This window comes from Somniosus microcephalus, chromosome 3 (genome assembly GCF_052327205.1).
Source record: "Somniosus microcephalus isolate GS21.2 chromosome 3, FLI_Smic_1.0, whole genome shotgun sequence".
Lineage (NCBI taxonomy): Eukaryota > Metazoa > Chordata > Chondrichthyes > Squaliformes > Somniosidae > Somniosus > Somniosus microcephalus.
In genome coordinates this window covers 363940386-363954788 of record NC_140989.1, presented here as the reverse complement: position 1 = coordinate 363954788, position 14403 = coordinate 363940386, and the positions used below count along the sequence as shown (strand labels likewise).

Genomic DNA, 14403 nt, shown 5'->3' with positions numbered 1-14403 from the left:
AAACTTAACTTGCTTTAAAGTATTTAAAAATAATAAACCTGTGGAAAAAATGCTTTACTTTTAATTAATTCACCACTTACCTTGTAAAAAGCAGGCCTTACGCCTGCTTTTTACATGTCTAACTTCTGGAGACTTACCCTCCCGGGAAAACCTGCAAAAAAAACCCCAAGTTCGATGCGCATGCGGAGCCTCTCCTCAGGGGATCTGAAGTGCCGGTTTCCCGAGCATGCGCAGTGCATGCAGGAAACTGGCACTTCCATTGGGCTTACAGGTGAGTGTCCCGTGCGTACTCACCAGTGGAGACCCGAATTTCTGGGCCATTACTTTTTTTTTTATAAAAGCCCCATGTTGGCCGATTTCCACCAAAGTGACTGAAAGTGCCATACAGTGTCAGTGCCCATGGATTTTGGGGGTGGGGGATATAAGGCAAGGTCCCATTTCAACAACTCTTGCTGGGAAGTGCATGTGTGGATGGGACTGACTGTGGCTATGATAACCCCTACATACCGATACTGCATATGAAAAATGGCAACTTGGGAGAAGTACCAAAGGGTTAGCAACGTTCATTAGAACTCCATCCCAGCACGCTTCAGCACCTTCTGGAGACTTGAGGAAAACCAAAACTACATACATACCATATATATTTTATATAAAGTCCAGTCCCTCTGAAAAGTTACACAAGTAACAATATTTTAAATGAAAGAATTCTACTTGTTGTCCAGCCGCAAACTGCCACAGTAAAGAGTAGTCAGCAACTGGCTTGCTCTATACCAGATCACAAAGTGGTTCTATTTTCCTGTCTGTGTGCTCAGAATGCTACCTCGTGCTGGCTTAATGCTGGATCATGTCATTGACAACAGAACAGGGCAGGGATAACGTTAGCAAGATTACTGTTCATTTTGCACAGACATATTGTTCCAATTTAGTCCCGCTAGCATTAAAAAAACACTATTTATAAGAAAGCAAGCTGTATTCCCCTTGATTAATGTGGAAATACTTGGACTTTCATTGTGTGACGTGAATCATTTAGCACATGGTCTCCCCCTCGTCCTCCGCCCCCTCCCAATTTTTCTGTTGTCGTTAAGCTTATTTAGCACATTGGTGCTGATATGCTTTAGGAAAAGAGTTGTACTTGAGCCAATGCATTTTAATGTGCCAATATAATCGTTGTGTATTACTCTTAATTTATCACCTCAAATTGCTCCTGTCAAAGAGGTAGGCTTACATCCAGGAGTATGTCATTCTAGTGATGCAGAACTGAAAATACCTTTTCCAGACACAATCCAAGTTTGGAAGGACAAAAATGTACAACTGCACTGCTAAGTGTTTCTCAATAGGAAAATTGTACACGCCCACCATTACGCTCTACTGAAAACAGTGACAACATTCCATTCCATAACTCAACTCTAAGCCCACCTCTAAGAAAGCAACTGTTCCTACATATAAACTGTAACTGGAGATTTAGTCCAAGGTCCTGCTGCCAGTGTGTCTGTTTGCGATTAAATGTGGCAAATTCCCTGTAATGTATGCAAAGTGAGATACCCCTTTCTGAAATTCCTTATGTAAATACTCCTGTGACATGTATTTTTTTTTCAAACTCTTGAATTACATTTGTACAATCAGATCTTGAAATGTTAAACTCTAATCTGCTCTGTGTGTTCTGACATTTACCTTTTGTCGAATTGAAAGTTATTGATCCAAATCACACCAAAATGTGCAATAAAATAGTTACCAGTATCTGAAAGAGGTACTTGCAGGGAATGTGAGGCTCCTAATTTTGCCATGGTTCTGGCAATTACCTTAATTTTCAGAAAATACCAAATCTATTCTGAATATGGCTGATTTCTACATGCTATATCAAGTTCATGTTAGCAATTTCTTCAGACAGCTAGAACCATATAAAGACATGCTTCAGATTTCTACATTGGTCATCGCAAATGTCATTCGCCTGCAAAACATGGAATATTTTAAACATGCCAAACTCATAAAAATCAAGAGCATTCAATAATTGCAAAACAAGATTCTCAAAGTGCATCAGAATTTAACTACCTTTCACTGCTAAATGCAATGAATTATAGCGATAGGAGTTTTACCCAGGGAACGTGTTTAGCAACGTTCCCGTTAAGCTGCGACCGCACAGCAGTCTGGAGGTCCCGCGCAAGCCGCTCATCGGTTTTCACATGGGAGAAACCGTGCATGTGCTAACGTTTGAATGGGACATGCAGCCAATTAAAGGGGCCGTGCACGAAAAAGAGAGAGGTAACATTGGTGCTCAGCATTGTTTATAGCCCTAAATTGCAGAAGCACCGCCTTCAGAGGGGGCGAGACCCACAACTGACTGGCTCAGTGCTCTCATACAGGGCAACACTGGTTTCCTGCTCACTGGCTTGTTTTCAGCTATTTGGCTGCAGGGGCCATATTAGTCATTAAAGTTGTAGCTTGTGATTTTAAAACTACATATGCATAGTTGTCTTGAGGTTGTTCTGGTGTGGTCAAGTCCACCCTGATAACATTGTGGGGTGAATGCCACAAAATTGGGAGACCCAGGCATTATGTTTTTTTTATAAATAGAGTTGCTTCTTGAAACAAGCCGTAGGTTTTATGTGCAAAGAATTCAAACTGTATCGATTGCAAAGTTAATTCAAAAGTGCTTAGCTTACAAATATGTAGTGAATGGTTTGATATTGTTAAACCATGTACTCGAGACAGTTGTGTTGATTGAAACTTTAAAAGGAAATGGTCTTTGAAGCTTTGCTGTATTTCTGACGCATCTCAAGCTGACCTTTTCACCATCTCTGTAGTTAAGTCGGTAAAAGGCCAAAAGCCAGAATTCACAAAAGGCACCTCTGCATTGACTAATCGGTAATATTTCTCCTGTGAAAATCAAACCAGTGCGTTGGGGCAGATCTTTCCAAGCAATAGTTTCAGATAATTCCAAATGGACAGGCACTGCTCAGCATAGTAGAAAACACAGCATAGCTATCATACTGTTACCAAAATTGGCACGAACAGTTCTACAAGTCCCTACCCACACATCAAAACACGTTTTGGTACAGGGATGTTAAGAATTTATGAATAGCTTCGCAAAAATAGCCTCAATCTACTTCTGCATCTCTCCTCTGTTACCAAACATGGAACAGCACACTTACTTTCTGTTTATCCAGTATCTTCATGGCATAGTACTGTTCTGTGCCTTTATGTTTCACCAACATAACTCTTCCAAAAGAACCCGTTCCAAGTGTTTTTTGCCTTTCAAAATCATCTAGGCCTGCCGTGTTCTGAAAGAAATAGAACGATAATTTTACTTCCTCCCAGTGTTATTCCTGCACCACGTAATATCCCTCCACATCCACACAGCCCAATCCAGGTCCTACCTACAGATTTGACTGGATGATTCCTTTGTTGGCCCTGTAGGGGTGCATTGGGGCCGGGGGGGGGGGGGGCGGGGGCAAGAGAGGAGAGACATCCCCCACAGCCAAAGCACAACTCCCCCCCACCCCCATCTTTTTCTTCTCCCCAATTTGCACCCTATGAAGCCACTTATTCCTCGCTGGACTACAATTCCCAAGGTGCAGGTACCTTTGCTGTACCTTGCCCAAGCATCCGTTATTCACGTGTGAACTCTTACTGTAGTGTTGGCATGTTATTTGATTGGATCAGATTCATCTGTGATGCCTTGCACAGTCTTTGCTTGGTGTCCATAAACAGGAGAGGGAACTTTATTTAGCATCTATACATGTTACACTAGCAAATGTGGCCTGGACTCAGGTTGCTGTACGGCAGGACAATGGTGAAAGCAGTCTTGCGCTGCATCCAAAACAGTTCCAAGATGACGTTCAAAATATTTCCAACAGGGATCACTGGATAGTAATAAAGGAACAATTTATCCTCCCTAACCCAGGAGGCCAATTTTAGCGCCCTCACTACCAGCTTGGCTAACAAAGCTGTGTTGCAACTCCCAGTCCATGCAATAATGTAAATCTCCCATTATGACAGCTTTGCCTTTGCTACATGCTACCCTGATCTTTGGATTTGAGTATCAGCAATAAGGAATCCTAGTATAACATGTATAGTAGTGCTAAATAAAGTAGCCTCTATCTCCAGCACCAGCATTAGTTTTTCAATGTTCTGCATCAGTATTCCTTCATGCCTGCATGAGATTTTAATTTACCCCTATTGGGGAGTAGTTCTGTGCTATGGACCAATGTCCACTAGGCAGCAGTGATCCCCAAACTCAAGCACATAGAACTTGCACAGGCAGCGAAGGGAGATTTTCATCTCATCACTTTGGGCTGGATTTAAATGCAGAATTCAGAAATGAAAGGATATAATTCTGATCTATTGCACAAACAGTCTCCCTGTCCAGTTTATTATTAGATGATGTCAGGGTAGTTTACACAAATTGGGTTACAGAGATCTAACACATGAAAGCTGGAGTTGCAAATGTGGCCTGGATTCAGGTTGCTCTACTGCAGAACAGTGGTAAAAGCACTGCATCCGAAAAAGTTCAAAGATGGCATTCAAAACATAAAAAAATTAACAGCACGATCATAAAGTTATGAAAGCAATACTTATTGTTCACTCTAAACAGCCACCATTGCAAAATGGATTTCACCAGCTGAACATTCAAACTAGAAGTAACACAACAAAAAGGAGCAAAAAAATGCCACAAGCAAGGCAGAAGGGTGTACAAAATTTCAAAGAAATAATTAGCAAAATAGATGCATAAATGTCACTACAAATTGAAGATCAATTAATGCTTAATGATGGAACATTTTGTCCACTGGCTCTTCAGACTTAAGGCAATGAATCAACTGGTCTAATTTCAGTGTCAATTGACTTAAGCAAAATCAGAGTATGAATGGCCTTCAATTGGATGCAACATCCGATTATAACCCCAATGAAAATTCCAGACCTTTGTGTTGAACTCCTGGAATGAGGATTGAACCCACAAGCTTTAGCTGAATACAGCTCAGGTAGCAGCACTTGGGTTGTTCACAGCATCATCCCAGGTCTAGGGAGGGGAAAATCCACCGGGTTCCTGCTCCTAATTGCGATTGAATCACTCTGCTGAAAACTAGGCATGTGTGGGCACCGATTAACGGCAGAACTGGGTTCGGCTTTATTGCTCTCTTTTAGTGGGTCACTTAATACATGGTTATATAGCCTGCTTACCGCCTCAGCTCATGTGAAAATGACTACTTTAAGCAAGGTAGCTAGATGACAACTGGTACTTGTGGAATCATAACCCAGTAACGGTCAGTGTCTTCAGGTGAGAAAACAAAGGAAAGTTGGGGAAAAAAAGCTTACATATTGAAAGGTTTAAGAAATAAAAGTTACAACTTAATGTTTGGAGTTTCTACTTGGGAAAACCCAGTGACTAATGATTAGATGTGAGAAAAATGCACCGACAAATCTGCTTGTATTGTACCCAATTTAGAATTTTAATACTGCTGCGCTTCCTATCCGGTTATTAATACAGCCCAATTGCTTAAAATCGAGAAAAAATACAGAAACCTGACCAGAATATCTTTGGTATTGATTTCAGTGGGTCACTCAATACAGGTCCCACGGCCAAATCAAGTGCTGGGGTGTATATCAAGTACGTTGGACACGTCATAGGAACTCAGGAACAGGAGAAGGCCATTCAGCCACTCGAGCCTGTTCCAATGAGATCATGGCTGATCTGCAACCTAACTCCATATACCCGCCTTTGCCCCATATCCCTTAATACCTTTGGTTAACAAAAAGCTATCAATCTCAGATTCAAAATTAACAATTGATCTAGCATCAATTGCCGCTTGAAGAGAGTTCCAAACTTCTACCACCCTTTGCATATAGAAGTGTTTCCTAATTTCATTCCTGAATAGTCTGGCTCTAACTTTTAGACTGTGCCCCCTAGTCCGAGACTCCCCAACCAGCAGAAATAGTTTCTCTCTATCTACCCTATCTGTTCCCCTTAATATCTTGGAAACTTCGATCAGATCACCCCTTAACCTTCTAAATTCTAGCGAACACAACACTAATTTGCGTAATCTCTCCTTGTAACTTAACCCTTGAAGTTCAGGGATCATTCTGGTAAACCTCCATGGCCAATATATCTTTTCTACGGTGTGGTGCCCAGAACTGCTCAGTGCTCCAGGTGTGGTCTAACCAGGGTTTTGTATAGCTGCAGCGTAACTTCTACCCCCTTGTATTCTAGTCCTCTAGATATAAAGGCCAGCATTTCATTAGCCTTTTTGATTATTTTCTGTATCTGTTCATGACATTTTAATGATCTATGAACCTGGAACCCCCCGCCCCGCACCAAAGTCTCTTTGGACCTTCACTGTTTCTAGCTTTTCACCATTTAGAAAGTGCCCTGTTCTATCATTTTTAGGTCCAAAGTGGATGACCTCACATTTGCTTACATTGAAATCCATTTGCCACAGTTTTGCCCATTCACTTAATCTATCAATATCCCTTTGTAATTTTATGCTTTCAAGTACACTGCCTACAATGCCGCCTAACTTTGGGTCATCGGTAAATTTGGATATATGACATTCTATGCCATCATCAAAGTAGTTAATAAATAGTGAATAGTTGAGGCCCCAACACAGACCCCTGCGGGACACCACTAGTCACATCCTGCTAATTTGAGTACCTACTCTCTGTCTCCTGCCGCTCAGCCAATTTCCTAACCAGCTCAATAACTTGCCCTCAATTCTGTGGGCTTCTACCTTAGGTAACAGTCTCTTATGTGGGACTTTATCAAATGCCTTCTGGAAGTCGACATAAATAAAATCCATAGACATTCCCCTGTCCACTACTTTAGTTACCTCTTCAAAACATTCAATCAGGTTTGTCAGGCATGACCTACCTTTCACAAATCCATGCTGGCTCTCTGATCAACTGAAAATTTGCGAGGTATTCAGTCACCCGATCCTTATAGACTCTCGCAATTTCCAAGGCTAATAAGGTCACTTTTAACTTTTATTATGCTCAAGGTGAAGAATACACCAAGTAATCAAACTTTTTTTTCCTTGCACTGTGTGGGCATCAAGCACTTATAGCTATATACTGTAGCCAGCTGCAAAGTAAAGCTCTCTATCCCATCAATCTGCTTCAGCCTCAACCTGCACCAGTGTAATATTTGCCATTATGTACACCAGTCATTCTTTTATCTGGTGAGCAAGGCTGCTTATTAAATAGCAGTTTTGTGCAATGGACTATAAAGATATTGGGCTGATACTGGCCCAAACACACTTCATGTGTGGCTTACAGCTGGAGATACTTTCATCCCAACATCCGAGATAGATTTGATCCCATGTCTCGAGTGGAAAGATAGTGTACAACAACACCAACACACATTCCCTCTCATTTCCCTCTCCCTGCTCCCATCCTACTGAGGCAAGTGGCCTTTAAGACTGTTATGCAGAACATTACTTTTCTATAGCAGTGACATACAAGTGCAGTAATCAGACACATACCTGTGGTGGACTTTCCCATTTTCTTAAGAAATCTTCTTTGGCTTTGGCTAAGAACTCTTTCACTATAAAACAAAGATAGATACAAGGTTAAAAAGAATACTGGAGATGTAAAAGCATGGCTCATGAAGATAACAATAATTAAAGTATCATGTGTATAAGTAGCATATCATTGCAAAAATAAATATTTAAAATCAAACCTGTTTAAAGATGACCAAATATGTAAAACTACTTATACACAAGATATCAAACTACATTTTTCAATATTTCTGTTGCACAAACTTCAAGCTTCTCAGTGGAGTACTTTGATCAGAACTTGTAGCTATTGCTACTAGTTCGCAACACACAACTTAAAAAAAAACAAAGTAAAAAACCCAAAAGCAACAGCTAGGCAAGCAGTTTTAATGTTACGCAGCTACAAAGCTATGGATTGGAAGTGCAAAATGACCACAGGCAAAGACACACGATAGCGATGAAACAATGCAAACCAAAGCTGCTCATAGTCACAGAAGGTTGAATTTTTGAGTTCTTTAAAATATTTTTTTTTTTTTTTTTTAAAAAAAGGTCAACCTGGCTTCCTGCTGGTCTGTTGCAACTTTGAAGTCAGGAAACAAATCACCATCAAGAAATGATCTTTCGGTATGTTTTAGTCAAAGCACATTTACTTTTTGTTATACAGATCTTTCGACAATATATAGATAGATAGATAGATAGATAGATAGATGTAATTTCCTTTTGTACTCGTATTTCAAAAATCAGTTTTAAATGCAGAACCCCTAGTTTTCTCAAAACTATTTGCAAATACGTATTAACTTCCCGAGATTGGATAAAACATGCACTTCTATTTGGAAATAACTGACAGTTTATTCATACTGTACTATGCAAATGGAAAATTATAATTTATTTTGCGCTCGGCAACTCTCGTGTTAAAGCACCATTGTTAGTCTTTCATTTAGTGTATTTGTGTTACGGTACTTTCGTTCGAATCTAATTTTGTCTTGTATAACAATCTGAACTTTTTTTTCCCCCCTTAAAAAATTGACTTTCTGTGACTTTGGGCTTCTTGTGAAATAACGCGCATACCAAAGGTCTCTACAGTTCATCAAGGGTTTTCAGGACAATTCACCCCAAGTAACCAAAGGGATGAGATGACGAGAAGAAAAGGAGAGAAAAAAGTTTATGAATTTAACCACAGTAGAAAGGATGAAATACAAATACAACATATAGTACACTTCACACGCCGAAAATTAGTATCAGCTTAACTTTCTCACTTAAATTAGTAACCGATGACCATATCCAACCAGGGAGTGGAAAAAGTGAGAATCTGGGAATACTACATAATCCCTGGAGAGCCATTCAATCTCTGGAGAGTTATCCTATGGTCACTGGACGAGAACTTCTCAGTTTTATGGGCTTGTTGTTGTCTTGCCTTGGACTGCGCTTGGTGCAACATAACCACCGTCACCTTAGGAAGGACTGAATGATTCATTGGCAAGGTGGCTAATTCAACAAACTCGCGCTCAGCCAACAACAGTTGTGGCTGCTTCAAGGTCTAAGTATAAATCATTTGCACTCTTTGAGGAAAGGAGACCCCTCGCTGCTGCTGTGAAGTATCCCGATCGCGAACAAATGAATCTCATCCTTGAATGCCTTTTGTGCGCTGCGGGCACTTAAGCCTACAACTTCAAGGATGTGAAATAAAAAGAGTTGGAACGGCCTCAAATCTGAATACAGGAAACTCTCGCTTAAACGGCACCTAAATATCCGGAATTCTCTATTAACTGGCAAAATTCAGGAGGTTCAGGTAAGTTTTACTGTATATTAGTGGCCGTGTAACCGGGGTTCCTGCACCTGTGGCCGTGTCACCGGGACTCCTGGATCTGTGGCCGTGTAACCGGGGCTCCTGCACCTGTGGCCGTGTAACAGGGACTCCTGGATCTGTGGCCGTGTAACCGGGACTCCTGGATCTGTGGCCGTGTAACCGGGACTCCTGGATCTGTGGCCGTGTAATCGGGACTCCTGGATCTGTGGCCGTGTAATCGGGACTCCTGGATCTGTGGCCGTGTAACAAGGACTCCTGGATCTGTGGCCGTGTAACAAGGACTCCTGGATCTGTGGCCGTGTAACCGGGGTTCCTGGATCTGTGGCCGTGTAACAGGGACTCCTGGATCTGTGGCCGTGTAACCAGGGTTCCTGCACCTGTGGCCGTGTAACAGGGACTCCTGGATCTGTGGCCGTGTAACCGGGGTTCCGGCACCTGTGGCTGTGTAACAAGGACTCCTGGATCTGTGGCCGTGTAACCGGGGTTCCTGCACCTGTGGCTGTGTAACAGGGACTCCTGGATCTGTGGCCGTGTAATCGGGACTCCTGGATCTGTGGCCGTGTAACAAGGACTCCTGGATCTGTGGCCGTGTAACAAGGACTCCTGGATCTGTGGCCATGTAACCGGGGTTCCTGGATCTGTGGCCGTGTAACAGGGACTCCTGGATCTGTGGCCGTGTAACCAGGGTTCCTGCACCTGTGGCCGTGTAACAGGGACTCCTGGATCTGTGGCCGTGTAACCGGGGTTCCGGCACCTGTGGCTGTGTAACAAGGACTCCTGGATCTGTGGCCGTGTAACCGGCACTCCTGCACAAGTGGCCGTGTAACCAGGGTTCCTGCACCTGTGGCTCTGTAATGGGGCTCTCGTACCTTGGTAGGTATACATCTCCGTTATCAGGAATTTTTAATCAACCGGCACCATCCCGGTCCCGTAGGTGCCGGATACCAAAGAGTTTCCTGTACATTAGACTATTAATAATGGGAAGAACCAGCAACATTTTTTCAATGACCAGGTAGATTAGAATGCAAGTCGTGGCTGGGCTGGGTTTTGAATTTGCAGCTCTCTCAAGACCCTCAAGAATCTCACCTAATGGAGTGAACCAAATGTAGATGGCTCGACAGGGTTCATTCCCAGGAAAACAATTTTTCCACCCCTGCACTAAACAAGTTACGAATGGAACTCCAGAAAAATAACACCTACACAAATAGGTGCAAAAATAAGATAACTTGTACAACACCAAACACAAGACTTTTGCAGGGTACGGTCAGGGCAGATTCAGCAGAAGCAGACTGATCATTTACTATAATCCACAATGGTACAACAAATTTCAAAACGGTTGTGTTGCAGTTTTCAGTTTCACATGCTGACCATGACAAAAGCGTGCAGTTACCTACATCTCAGTTTCTTTCAATTATCAAGCACAAGTCTATGTTCGGGTTCAAAGTAGGTTTTTTGCCAACAAATTAGAAGCTTTTTCATTTCCACCAACTCCCCCTCCCAAAAAAGTGCCACTCATTTAACTGAAAATGTGGTGCATGTTTGTTCAGACATTAACAAGTGGCAAGATTCAAACCCCAACCTCACAAACTTAAATATCCTTGCGTTTTAAAAAAAAATATGGGCACAATGGGCTGGTGAAGATGCGAACAATGAAAATAATCAAATTCAGACATTTAAGAACTAGCAACATTGGGGCACATTGGCTGAAATAAAAGTACGTTTATCATACTGCATTTGAACATGTCAAATAAAATATCCAAAGTCTTATAATGGAAGTTCATGTATTTTGGGTCTTTGTACATTTTAATTATCTGTCACCACCATTCAGTACCTTTTATGTAACAAATCAGGACAGTTAGTAGCCACCTGCAGAGTTGCAGGCAAGGCAAATTAGCTTGTATGGCTCAGTTTTGCGTAGAATTTTAAGTAATTATCGGATTACACATCAGGCCACCCAAGATGATCTTTGGCAAGAAAGCTTGTGGCTTCCTTGGTGCTGCTTCTCATGGGTCATTTGGTATAGTCTACAAATGTTCTTCCACTAGTTTAATTGAACAGATTAATCATTGCAATACTGGATGGGTTCTGATGAAGCCTGTAGCATATGGAGATACACAAGTTTTGGTCAGTATTTGACTCCACACACAATCCAATAGCAGACAGTAGCATAACTGTTCAGCCAAGATGCAAGGTTTTATACAAGAAATCTCAGCTCTTGCAATGAAAATATTAAGGAACAGAAGATTTTGAAGGTGCTAAATTTAAAATGAGATATATTTTGATTATGTTTTTAATCCTTAAGGTGGCCATCCAATGCAGAAACTTGCATTTTCTTAGGTGCTCAGTTGATACCAAACGTCATGGCAGTGTTAAAGCTTTAGAAGTTGAAGTTGTGCTTCATTCTGGCTGTTTACTTGGCCATCTATATTGCGAGCAACTTCATTCAGCCTCTTAGACTCTCGAAGGCAGCGTGTAAAGCCATAACCTAAATAAGTTTCAATTATCTAGTTAGATGATAGATTAGTGGAGTCATAGAATCATACAGCACAGGAGGATGCCATCCAGCACATCGTGCCTGCTCTTTGAAAGAGCTACCCAATTATTCCCACTCCCCTGCTCTTTCCCCATAGCTATGCATCTTATCCCCATGAAGTATCTATCCATTTCTCTTTTGAAAGTTATTAAATCTGCTTCGACTATACTTTCAGGCAGTCCATTCCAAATCATAACCCTAATACAAAAGCAAAATACTGCAGATACTGGAAATCTGAAATAAAAACAGAAAATGCTGGAAATACTCAGCAGGTCAGGCAGCATCTGTGGAGAGAGAAACAGAGTTAACATTTCAAGAAGGGTCATCGACCTTCTTATCGTGTCCACGGACAGTCTATACATAGCCCAGCCAGAACTGGACACATTTTTGCGCCTTGTTGAATTCGGCAAGATGTGCAACAGTGCAGGTTCCTCTAACGATGGGCATTGCAGGAGATGTTGCATGGTCTATGCCTCAGTTCCACATTCACAAGTTGTCGGGCTGGTTGAATATCCCCATTTGCTTAGTGACACCTTTGAGCAACCTACACCGGTCCTAAGTCTGTTAAGGCACTTCCAGGTTGCCCAGTTGCAATTATCTCCTGGGGGAAGGCTTTCATCAAGTAAAATTTCCATCGCTGGGGGTTGTTCAAGACTGGCGAGCCGGTCTTTCCACAAGGCGATGCGGGCTTCAGATGAGGTTGATTGTAATGGAACAACACTGTTCATGAAGCTCTTCCTTGACTTTAGGCGGCTGGGTGTAGGTGTATGACAATGCAGAGGGTGCCTCTCATCTGATGTTTGACGGAGTTGCTCTTTCTTGCTGGCTACCATCGTTCTTATATCAGGGGGAGCGATACCCGCCAGGATATATAGGCTGTTGGTGTTTGTTGGTTTTAAGCAACTTGTGATAAATCGGCAGCTTGCATTCAGAACGACCCGAAACGTTAACTCTGTTTCTCTCTCCATAGATGCTGCCTGACCTGCTGAATATTTCCAGCATTGTGTTTTTATTCCAAATCATAACTCGCTGCATTAAAAAAAAACTCATCTCCCTCTGGTTCTTTTGCCAGTTACCTTCAATCTGTGTCCTCTGGTTACTGACCCCCTCCTGCTAGTGGAAACAGTTTCTCCCGATTTACTCTATCAAAATCCTTCATCATTCTTTGCAACACATCATCTTAAAAGAAAATGGCCATCTATGAAAACTACTGACAGCAACAGAGAAGACAGACCAACTCAGTTAAAGCAGAAGGGCACCAAAAGCAGATAATCCAAACACCAACTTTTCTTCGACCCAAGGAAAGAATGTCAACACAACAGCTATTCAAAGCCTTCAATACTTCCACTTACTTTCAAGTTCATTCACTTTATAAATAAGGTACTAAAACAATACACTGAATAATGCTTTGGGCTCAAGGAAATCCATTTCAATTGCTACAGCAAATTTTGACTACGCTGAAGTTGTAGATACAAATACACTGCATAATGCCTAGTTCATGCGGTCAAATGAAAACCTGAGCACGGCCAAAGGTTTGGTACAACCCAGTTTGTAATAGAATTGCTCCCAGATGGGAAAACAAAGCTGTAGTGATATTACTGTATCTATTTCCCCACCATGTAGGAATTGATAGACGGAAAAAGCCCAAGGTATATCTAGTTCGCCTTCGATCATCGTCACATGATACAGTGGGCCAGAATTTGCTGAAAAAGTAACGGCGTGAACGATGCACACGTTATTAATGTGCAAATTGGCCAGCAGCTTGTGGCGAGGAAGCGATACCCAATGAATTGCCACAAGTTGGTGGACGATTTGCGTCACTCCGCCATTAGGCTAGTGAAAACGGCAGCTCGCCCATAACCTCCCCACAAGTTTCATGAAGTTGTTGAATTTGCACATTAGTTGCCCATTGAACTCACCGCAAAGTCAAGTCTAATAATTAATAGCACAAGTAACCTTTTAACAACTTGCTCATTGTTAATGACTGCCAATCAACCTCTCTAGTTCAGAAAGTGAACAATTCAAACTGTGGAGTCTCATTCCTTTAGGTAGTGAATTGTTGTTGGAGATTTCCCCACTTTTTTCCATTTTGTTTCTTTACTCTCTGTGGTAAACCACTGTTTGTATTCCTGTTTGTCCTGTTTGTATTCCACTGTGTACATGCCTGGACATGCCTCGGCTGACTCCTCCCACAGGTCCTAGTATAAAGGTGACTGCTCCCCAGCCCTTGGTATCCTGGACCGGTCGACCACTCGAGGCAGACCTCCATTCTGTTGTTAATAAAAGCCTTCAGTTACTCTTCTAACTCTCAGTCTTTTATGAGTAATTGATAGCGCATCAATTTTATTAACAACATTTTTATAATGGAAAAGATCCTCACACCAGCATGCCTGGACTTAGATCATCGGGAGGCGGACTCATCCACCAAGTTTACTCACTGGCTTAAGTGTTTCGAAAAATTCCTGACCGCCTCCGAAGCAATCAAATCGGACGAGGACAAACTGGATGTCCTGACCTCCAAAGTGAACCACCGAGTGTACTCGGTCATCCAAGACGCGACCTCGTACGCGGATGCTATCAAG

General features: G+C 42.0%; 1 protein-coding gene across 2 annotated transcripts in view; it reads right to left on the bottom strand.

The window, feature by feature from the left end:
* The window catches only part of LOC147122386 (cAMP-dependent protein kinase catalytic subunit beta), a 171920-nt gene that overhangs the window by 25989 nt on the left and 131528 nt on the right, over positions 1-14403 (bottom strand). For both annotated transcript variants that reach the window (XM_085983507.1, XM_085983506.1), the window contains exons 2-3: positions 7470-7531; positions 3150-3278 (exon numbers count right to left, since the gene is read on the bottom strand). In XM_085983507.1, coding sequence (XP_085839633.1) covers positions 3150-3278; positions 7470-7531 — 191 coding nt within the window. The remainder of the gene's footprint in view (positions 1-3149; positions 3279-7469; positions 7532-14403) is intronic.